Here is a 10,349-nt window from a genome sequence, read left to right as displayed (position 1 = left end):
CAGTAGGCACACGTGTCCGAATGCGGAAGATGGATTGGCGAAGGGTCTCGCGTAGGAATATGGTACACATACACACTAGGGAGGCAGTTACCCTTGTTCCTGAATGGACTTCTATCGTCAAGTGCTATAGCCTCTATCTTCCAGTCATCTTCCTTTCGTACCATCTCAGTGGTGGATAAACAAGCAAGGTGATGGCACCAGACATGTAAACACCGACATCACCACCATAAGGTCCAAACTTGGCGGCTATTGGTCCAACATACTACAACCGAGTTAGCAACCATGTGGCAGTTCATTAAGGTGATGGTGACTTACCCAGACCTGAGCCATGCCCGGCAAACCGCCAGCGAGATAGCCAGCTAGAAGAGAGGTGACTGCTGCAAGACCCCAAGGAAGCTTTTTGGGATTATCCCAGGCTTCTAGATCATAGCCCTCTCCGGATCGCTTCCGGAACCACTGGTCTTCAACGAGAAGGATCAGGGTCCAAGAAATTGTCCAGTAGCCCAACAAGGACACGAAGTTCGATACAATGGTGGATAGGTGGTCTTTGCCGACAATGGCTAGAATCGCAACCACCAGTGCGACAAGGAACGACCAGACGAAACGAGGCACGGCATGGAAGTAATGACCTAGCAGTTGCAGTGAGAGCCCTGATGAGTAGTTGATCGCAATATTGTTGCCTAGAACGCTGAATGTTAAGATGACAAGACAAAATTTCGACCATCCCAAGGGGTGATAGATCTCCCTCAGCAATCCTCCCAGACCATGCTCCTCATAGGCGGTACTGTACGGCGGATAGGCGCGGGTTATAGCCGCATTACCCATACATGCTCCGACAACGATGGCAAAGGTGGTTGGGATCGTGACTCCAGCTAGTGTCAGACTGTAGACTTTCCATGATTTTGTCTTTGCAGGATAATTGCAATAATAGTCAGCAGCCATAGAGCACCAGCCACTAGCGTTGGAGAAACTGATGGCCATGAAACTGAGCCAGGAGCCTGCATACCCAAGGCCAGAGCCGAATCCTGGAGCTGATGGTTCAACATGTGGCGCTGCTTGGCCGACCAAGACTAGCAGGAGGATGAATGATGCAACCCAGCTGTACTTCTCGAATGTATGGATAATGGAGAAGCCGAAGACAGAGACAACGTAGGATATAACGGCCACGATCACACAGCCAACAGTCACCGTCATCGTGAAATCTGACACTGCACTGAGCATCTGTCCGGTAATGACGACGTTGACGACCGCGAAACCGCCACCGATCACAACATTCAAGACACTGCACAGCTTCGCTCCCCAGAAGCCAAATGAGTATCGACATGTTGCGATTGCTCGAAGCCCAGTCTTCGGCCCGAGGGTCCCTGTGTATGCAGTACAAAGTGCCCCTAGAAAAGTGCCAACGACAATAGCGGCACACGAGTCTGGAAGAGTCAATCCAAGCTCTGGTCCAAGGAAACCCAGAGGAAGTGCGCCTATGGAAGTCAGAAATTCGTACTTTAGGGAAGATGCCGTTGATGGGCTACTGTTAAAAGAGGCTGCAACTACTTACCAACATGGCAAGTCATCGACCACCACATGAGGAATGTATTGATCAAATGCGGCGGCCGCTTTTCTTCCTCTGGTATGCGATCGATGCCCTGAGTCTCGATCCCCAACTTTTTGTCCAACCAGATCTCTCCTCTGCCCAAGAAGCGGAGAGGTGCAAGGGCATTCTGTATGTGTCTTGCTCTGGCAACCTCGAAAGCGGGAGTGACGCTGCCATGTCGAATCTCTGGCTCTGGGCGAGCTTCGCCGGTGCTCGGGTTTTTCTCCAAGTCGACGTGTTTGGACTCGGACGACGCTGTTGACGAGTCGGTAGTTGCCATGTTAGTTGCTTGAAAAGTCGCACATGTATCTGTAGAGGGCAGTTCACGGAGTTGTGAAAGAAGACAAAAGAATCGCTTTTAATTGTCGACGGTCAGATGAGGGTCACAGAGTTTATAAAGCAAGGTGGCCTACCCCGGCCATGGCCGATGTATCCCGTAAAGATGAAGCGATCAGCCATTACCTCCATTGTACCCTCAACGAGGATCGGCTAGTTAGCAGCATATCTGGATGTAGGTAGCATCCAGACGATCGAGCTGTCTTTAGCGACGAAGGCAAATGAGTGCGACCATGGAGCTTGCCACATGGACGACCCCATGTCTGCCAGCCAGTCAGCAGAGCGAAACCGTTACAAGGTTTGCGTCTAGGGGCCCATCGAGGGTGTGAGAACAAGATCCCAGCCCACAGACAGATAAGGATTGTCCAGTGAAACAACTCGCCCTCACGCGGCCCTGTCAATACCGGAAAGCACCGAAACATTAACGTGCAAATTAGATCGCGAGTTAAGTCATTCAATGAGATATGAGTTTGAATCCTAGAGGAAAGGCAGGCTGTCGTTGCCATTGAAATCTTTCTTGAGCATAAGAAGCGTTGTAGTCGCAGCTTGGAAAACCTTCTTTATCGTGTTTCTCAAGCACGAGTGCTTGGCATTGCAGATAAGCCTCACTAAGCTCTCTGGGTCGGTGCTTGTTTTCCCACCGGAGAGAATTGGGCACCATGCCCCCATCATGCCGGCACATCCTTCCTCCATTTCTCCGGCTGTTGAGTGCAATGAACACAACGAAATTGGAGCGGAGATCTGAGAGTCTCAGCCATACCGAGGGTGCCGACGATCGTTGAGGTGTTGTGCGGTATCAAGGTTGCACGATAGCTTCAGTTTCCAAGGTTTCTTACCTCCGCCCACTCATTGACTGATAGAGGAGCTGTGGAGTTCACCCATGGAGCTGATATTCAGCAAGCCACATAATGGATGTGTTCTCTTTGTTGAGTTTGTATGCCGCAGTCTGGGTCTGGCGTTAGAATTTGTGGCTGGTGCTGTAGTTGTTCACTAAAGTATGTGCCAGAGACCAACGGTAGGTTTGATGCAAAATCTCCAAATGAATGGCAGGTCATCACCAGGTGTTTCCGATATACAATCTATGCTGCAGGCATCTGACAATCAAAATTCCTCGACTTGTGCAGACCACATGTATAGGTCTCCTAGAGATAAGATCCAAGGCTGTGGCGGCGATTCGGGCTCTCTCCTGACGAACCCGTCCTACGAGATCCGAAATATACATGATCTCACTAGAGAAATCATCCGGTTGCTCGTTCTAAAAGATAGTACATGTCTTCTCTAGATAGCACGCTAGAACACCTCGCTATAATGATACACCCTTTTCAACAAACAATATGGAATGCCAGTAGTAGTCGTATTGAACTCATTAACCATTGAGTCCAAGAATGGGATCGATTCTGACAACAAGGCGCGCCGTTCTTTGCTGCTGGAACCGCTCCTGGGGGCATGCTAGCAGCTCGATGATAGACTTTTCAAGACTACAAAGCGAATTTGAAGACGGTGGTGACGCGGCACGAATGCTCAACCACGGGTCCTCCGCAGTATAGATGTGATTTTATTGAGATGAACATGCGGCCGGCGGGATTTCATGCTCCGTTCTGATTCGGGTTGGGCTTTGGACTCCTCTGCTGACTCACGAAATAAGTCGAGTTGCTTCGACTGCCACGCTGCCCAACGGTCTTGCTGCGACCTCATCTGTTTGGTAATTTTGTCGTGCATCTCAGACGCAGTGCTAGCACACGATTTGCTGGACGAGACCGATGATGAATGTGGTCTCTGGATGGATGGTCTCGAATCAGTTGTAGAGGAGGAAGACATGATAGGATGGATTTTTGTTGATATTCTGGCAAAGGAAATGAAGATGATTGTTTGCAAGTAAAAAGTTTGGAAGATCTGTAGATAGGCTGGTATGGATCTAACTTTCAGTGGGCGAGATAGGATCTATAGGAAGAATGAATCAGGGGCCATGGAAGTCAACATGCACGGCAATAACGGGACAATCAATCGAGTGATGGGCTGCATACTACATTCTACCAGAAGTAGTCGTACCCTAGCGGGGCGCAATGTTGGTACAAGCAAGGGGCGTAGACTTTAGCCACAATGCTTGACGACGCAACTGTTTCTGACAAATCGTTCCAGAAGGCAGACAAGACGCGGAGGGAGATGATTCGGGGCGAAGCAGAATCGCATCGCAAGTTGCAACAGGAGAAGAGAAGCTTGGGCGAGGGAGGGTTGATTAGCAGGAAGGGCATTTACGAGTACATAGTTTATCAGCGGGAATCTCGCCGAACGGGAGGTGAGGGAATAAGTGGCGGGGTGGTGCTTTCCGCGGAGTTCTGGGTTGAATAGTCGGCAGGAGCACCTCGCCAGGACCAGGAAGTCCGTACTGCCAGGCACCCACCAGGACGGCGATAGGCGATGAGTCAGGACTGGATATCAATTAATTGTCTGGTTTGATTTCAATGCTTTGTCGTTCTGTTTCTGTATTATAGAAGTGATCGAACAACGGAGAACGTGAGCTAGAGAAGTTCACACTGTCGCCAAACATGAAAGCGGTTGCAGCAGCATTTGCGGGTTGGAGACATGGAAGTGCTTGTGCGAGTGATGCCCAAGAGGCAGAAGAGGTTACTCAGGTTTTGCCTGGCAATTGCCAATGTTATCTTTATGTTGGGCACACGACATCGGGATTATGAACATGAACCAGATGTGAAACCAAGCTGAAGAAAAGTGAGAGAGCCTGGGACCCTGGGGCCCTGGGCGTGGTACGGAGTACTACTTGTACGAGCAGTAAGGACATGGTAGGATGGGGCATTGTTAGTATCACTGTTGCTTGGGCGACGGGGGTCGCCTAAACAGAAAACCGGACTAGGCCCTGCAGAGGAGCTGGTAGGGGGAGTCCACCGTTGCCCACCGCCCACCGCCCACCGCCCAACGCCCAGTGTCAACACCGTCGCCAATTTCTGTGTCTCATTCAGGAGCCTCAGCAATTGTTCGTTCTTTCTGCAACTCCAAGTCTCACACCACACGCTGCCGGTCACGTCAAGTACAATTGATCTGCAAAGGAGAAGAACAATTACTCCTAGTCTTGGGTATTAGCAACCATGGTGAGTGTCTTTCTCTCCTCATTCGCCCATCCATCGGCCCGCCGAGAACAGGAGAGGAGGTGCCGGAGAGGCAGGTGCAGTCAACAGGCAAGGGACAGGCAAGGAAGGGATGGCCCGACAACCACACAGACTGCATCAACCGCCTGAACCTCAGCCCTCGTGAATCTCACCCGCGCAGCAACCACAACAAACATCACCACCTCTCTTATCTTCTCAGCCACCTCTTCTCAACCCCCTCCCCTCAGCCCGCACGGCCTCGATTCACACAATGGCTAACATGCAAACCTCCCAGACTTCCACCAACTACAAAGAAGCCTTTTCTCTGTACGACAAGCGCGGTAATGGCCGTGTCGCCCTCGAATCACTCGGTGACCTTCTCCGTGCCTGCGGACAAAATCCCACCCTGGCCGAGATCAGAGATTTAGAGAAGAATGTGGGCGGAGATTGTAAGACTGGGATTGAGCTCACGCAAAACACAATCCCCGACTAACACGATCCTAGTTGACTTCGATTCCTTCAGCAAAGTCCTCAATCGACCCGGTGGTTTCAGAGACCCTGGCGAGCCTGAGGAATATTGTCGTGGCTTCCAAGTGTTCGACAAAGACATGACTGGTTTCATTGGGGTCGGCCAATTGCGCTACATTCTGACCAATTTGGGCGAGAAGATGAGCGACGAAGAAGTCGATGAGCTCCTGAAGGCCGTCGATACCAGCAGTGGTGAGATCAACTACATGGAACTTGTGCGGACCATTCTTGCAAACTAGATTGCTCCGGCAACAATTCGTTTGCAGGTTTTGGCGTTGGATCACGACTACACGGTTTTATGGAATTACACAGCATTGCCTCTCAATGGTTGATTAGGGCTGGTGGCTTTGGCGCACCAACGGAGGTCGAAGGTCGGACGTCTGCGATGCATTCAAAGCGAAGCATCACTCCGAGCCACCGGTCTACGGGTTTGGGGGTATCTCAGATATAAATACAGAAACCTTCGCATGCCCAGTTTTGTCCACTCTTGTCCGCTGCTCATCCCATCTGTTCAGCCCAAGCAGGCACTTCAGGCCGGGTCCCTTTCACCATTTCTGCCGTTTCAACCAATCCTCCAGGCAAGAGATAAATCGAGCTAGACGTCTGCAGTGCGTCCATAACATACCCTAGCACCAATTTGCATCTTCCGCATCTTAATAATATCCTCTTCTCAAATCCATCCTCGCGCTGTACAATGATCGGTCGGCGATCTGGGAGAACATTCAACAAAGCTGAAGTAATGGATTGCGTAGACGCGTCATCTGTGCCAATGTCGCTAGATGTGGAGATGGTGGTGGAGGAAGGAATAATCAAAGCACGGTCTTGGACAGGTTCGCTTCTTCGAGGCAAAGACTCTAGACTGTGGATGGTGGCAACGACGAGGTTGCTGCAGAGACAATGATATGTCTTAAATGGAGAACTCGTAGGTAAGAGCTCTGGGTCGCCCATTTCGCAAGGTATTGAGACTGGGGTTCAGTATTTGTTATTTTTGACCGCGTGGTCAGGTCGTACCTTGATAGTGGGACAAATGTTTGATCTATACCGCACCGTTAATAAATCCTTTTTGGCGGTGATTTGCAGGCACTCAGCGAGGGCCTACCAGGCTCAGTGCATTTAGAGCCCCGCAGACCGGTGCCTGGATGCCTGGGTGGGCGCTGGGGCTGCTCCCGACGTCACCACTTCACGCTGACTTTGTTCAAAGACTCACTTCACTTCTGAAACCGCGTCGCATTGCTTCCGTTCGTAAATCTAGCCGGTGGACCATTTCATCAGCCCCATGAATAGCTTTTAACCTATGCCCCGAACGAAGGAGGCCTTGATAAAAGGCCTATAATGCCACCATTTCTCCCTCGCAAGAGGCTGAATTCCACGCCACCCGCCTCTGCTCGATCGTCTCCGATCAAAAAGGCAAAACTAGCAGATGTGTTGGACGCCGAGTCAAGGAATACCCCTGGCAAATATCAGATAACAACCTTCTCTCTTGGGAGCGACGAATCCGACTCCTCATTGAGTGACATCGACAATGACAAGTTTGAAGACGTCCTCGAACCCGAGAAAGCCAAGATCTTCGCAGCCGATGCGCAAGATGACCAGGATGACGATGAAGAAGATGTTGAATGGGAGGATGCGGGTACAAAACCACAAGAGACTGCATCTTCGCGGGCACATCTTGCAGATGGGCCAATTGAGTTGATTTTTCGCAAAGATGATAATGAGGTTGATTATGGGGCGGCCGCTGCTGCTACCTCTGGAAAGAAAGGCCCAACAAAGCGAGAGAAGGAGGCTCGAGTTCGGACACATCAACTGCACGTCCAGTTCCTCCTGTGGCATAATTCAATCCGCAATAGATGGATCTCAGACCAGCATGTTCAACAGACACTGGTCCAGCAACTACCTCCACAAATCAGCAAGGAAATAGATAAGTGGAAGAGAGCAAGTGGCTTGCCACCGGCCGATACACCTACAAAAACGTCTCAGACCAAGGACAAAAAGCGTGGAAAGCAGAAGAAGCCAGATCCTAGGATTGAGCGTGACTGGGGAAGACCAAGCCAACGAATGGAAGTTGGGAGAGCAGACATGAGCCATGGTGATCCTATCATACCTCTGATGAAAGTTCTCGCGGCTTACTGGAAGAAGAGGTTCGCCATTATTGCTCCAGGCCTCCGAAAACGGGGTTACGGCACAAAGCAGGCTCTGAAGCAGGCCATCTATTCCTTTAGAAATGACGAACATGACCCGGAAGAGCATGGTGAGAGGATCAGAAACATCATCGAATTTCGAGAAGCCGCCAAAAAGTGTGAAGGGTCTAGGGATGTTGGAGCACAGCTTTTCACCGCTCTCCTCAGGGCCATTGGGATTGAGTCAAGACTCGTGGCAAGCCTACAGCCCAGTGGATTTGGTTGGACGAAAGCCGAGCAGATGTCGCCACGAAAGCCAGCCCAACCCATTGACTCTGACACGTCTTCTGACGATTCTGACGAAGAAGAATCGAAATCCATATCCGAGATTGCCAATTCAAGGCCTGCTTCAAGATCAAGACCTGTCCCAAAATCCAGGAAGAATACTGGATCAGCTATCGATCCTGTCAAGTTGGACTTGGATACCGAGGACGATAAAGATGATGCCTCGCTTATCGACATAACACCCTCGATGCCGAGGAGGCGCTCGCAAAAATATGACCGAGACAACCCATTCCCAATCTATTGGACTGAAGCGATTTCTCCAGTCACGAATAAGGTCCTACCAGTATCACCACTGATACTCACCTCACCAGTGGCGGCGACCCCGGATGTCCTGTATGCATTCGAACCTCGTGGAGCCAAAGCTGAAAAGACGAAGACAGTCATCGCTTACGTTGTTGCTTACTCTTCGGATGGTACAGCGAAGGATGTTACGGTCAGATACCTCAAGAATAGGATTTGGCCCGGCAAGACCAAAGGATTTCGTTTCCCTGTGGAGAAAATCCCAATTTACACTAAACATGGCAAGATCAAGCGCTATGAAGACTACGATTGGTTTAAACGAGTAATGAGTGGCTACAGAAGACCAGACCTTTTGCGAACAGCTGTAGACGACGTGGAGGATGCATCTGACCTGGTTCCCCAACTGCCTCCAAAGAAAGAGGTGAAGGATGAGGTTGACACCTTGCAGAGTTTGAAGGCTTCGGCTGACTACGTTTTGGAGCGTTTCCTAAGACGCGAGGAAGCTCTGCGACCTGGTGTCAAACCTGTCAGGACCTTTGTTTCAGGCAAAGGAGACAATATGAAGGAAGAGCCTGTGTTCCGTCGTAGTGACGTTGAGAGATGTCTGACTGCCGAATCCTGGCACAAGGAAGGCCGTCGGCCAAAATCTGGCGAAGCTCCGTTGAAGCTGGTACCTGTTCGTGCAGTTACATTAACTAGAAAACGAGAGGCCGAAGAACATGAGAGACAGACAGGACAAAAGCAGATGCAAGGTTTGTATTCCTGGGATCAGACCGAGTACATCATACCCCCTCCAATTAAGAATGGCATCATCCCAAAGAACAGCTATGGCAATATTGACTGTTTCGTGCCGAGCATGGTGCCAAAGGGAGCCGTTCACGTCCCTTTGCGGGCAAGTGTCCGAATCTGCAAAAAGCTGGATATCGATTTCGCCGAGGCTGTCACCGGGTTTGAATTCGGCAACAAAAGAGCTGTACCGATCTGTACAGGTGTGGTAGTCGCCAAAGAGAACGAGAGGCTGCTCATAGACGCGTGGACAAAGTTCAACGAAGAACAGAGGAAGAAAGAAGAGACTAAAATGGAGAAACTCGTGCTGGACCTGTGGCGCAAATTCATCATGGGTCTAAGAATTCGAGAGCAGGTCCATGATGCTTATGGTGATGGAACCGAACTGCCGGCTCTCACCCAAGGCATGAGTAGAGATCTGCCGATTGCTCTCGATGACGATGATAAAGTCAACAATATGAGAGGCGTAAATCGACCTTTCGCGGAGGAGGACAGTTTCGGCGGAGGCTTTCTCCTCGATGATGAAGATCAGCCAATTCCTGAAGACCTCGAAATGTTTTATCACGATGCACCGCCCGACGTGACGGCGAAGTCCAAAGACAAAGAACGAGCGCTTGATAAATACGAGTATCCCACTCCATCCTCTGTATCGCCGCTAAAGCCAGGTATGCGTCGGCAGAGGAAGTCTTTACTTAGAGAATCATGCGAAAGCGAGGGTGAAACCTCAGAGCTGTCTTCTGTGCCCAGTGCTTCTGAGATGGAAGAAGACATGGCAGAGCTCGCTGAAGACGGCTCAAATGGTGTTGAAGGTCTCCGTCCCCAATTAACCGCTACAAAGCACCCGAGGAGTAGAATCGAAGTGGTGATACCTAGTGCAAAGCGTCGAAGCAATAGATTTCAACCTACCATCGCGACTCAATCCAGAGATGAATCTAATGAGCAACAGAAAACTGAGTCCGAGCCCGAGCTGTCTTCCGATAATGACCCAGGCAGTGAAGACGACTACCAACCCCCCACCAACGCATCTTTGCGAAAAATATCCAAGAAAGCTCCTGCCAGAGGGAGCGCGAGAAGCGTGAGAAAGGATACTAGCACAGGTGGTGCCAAGTCCGAGGTAGTCGACTCACTAGACGGGGACATGGACGACAATAACGAGCATGAGATCGTTACCTCCCAGCGCACGCGCACGCCTCGCCGCGGCTTAAGGCGAGATAGCATAATTGTGACAAGTCCCTATTTCAAAGTGAGATGAGGATCCCAGATTCAGAAAAGTTGCATTTGTCCTCAACCTGGGGGGGACTCGATTTC

General features: G+C 50.6%; 4 protein-coding genes across 4 annotated transcripts; 2 read left to right on the top strand and 2 right to left on the bottom strand.

Moving 5' to 3' along the window:
* Positions 1-133: 133 nt before the first annotated feature.
* Positions 134-1,868, bottom strand: A1O9_04120 (uncharacterized protein; the record flags this gene model as incomplete). Its single annotated transcript, XM_013406412.1, has 3 exons — positions 134-262; positions 316-1,475; positions 1,553-1,868. 3 exons carry the CDS (start codon positions 1,866-1,868, stop codon positions 134-136), a joined length of 1,605 nt encoding a protein of 534 aa, XP_013261866.1.
* Positions 1,869-5,296: 3,428 nt separating this feature from the next.
* On the top strand, positions 5,297-5,792 carry A1O9_04119 (uncharacterized protein; the record flags this gene model as incomplete). Its single annotated transcript, XM_013406411.1, has 2 exons — positions 5,297-5,474; positions 5,530-5,792. 2 exons carry the CDS (start codon positions 5,297-5,299, stop codon positions 5,790-5,792), a joined length of 441 nt encoding a protein of 146 aa, XP_013261865.1.
* Positions 5,793-6,051: 259 nt separating this feature from the next.
* A1O9_04118 (uncharacterized protein) lies at positions 6,052-6,468 on the bottom strand (the record flags this gene model as incomplete). The annotated part of the gene is made up of 1 exon (XM_013406410.1): positions 6,052-6,468. A coding segment is annotated over one exon (417 nt), but the record flags the coding sequence as incomplete, so codon positions are not given.
* Positions 6,469-6,885: 417 nt separating this feature from the next.
* A1O9_04117 (uncharacterized protein) lies at positions 6,886-10,293 on the top strand (the record flags this gene model as incomplete). Its single annotated transcript, XM_013406409.1, has 1 exon — positions 6,886-10,293. The coding sequence occupies one exon, from the start codon at positions 6,886-6,888 to the stop codon at positions 10,291-10,293; it is 3,408 nt and encodes a 1,135-aa protein (XP_013261863.1).
* Positions 10,294-10,349: the final 56 nt, after the last annotated feature.

Source organism: Exophiala aquamarina (genome assembly GCF_000709125.1).
Source record: "Exophiala aquamarina CBS 119918 chromosome Unknown aczIA-supercont1.3, whole genome shotgun sequence".
NCBI lineage: Eukaryota > Fungi > Ascomycota > Eurotiomycetes > Chaetothyriales > Herpotrichiellaceae > Exophiala > Exophiala aquamarina.
This window is presented reverse-complemented; position numbering and strand designations above follow the sequence as displayed.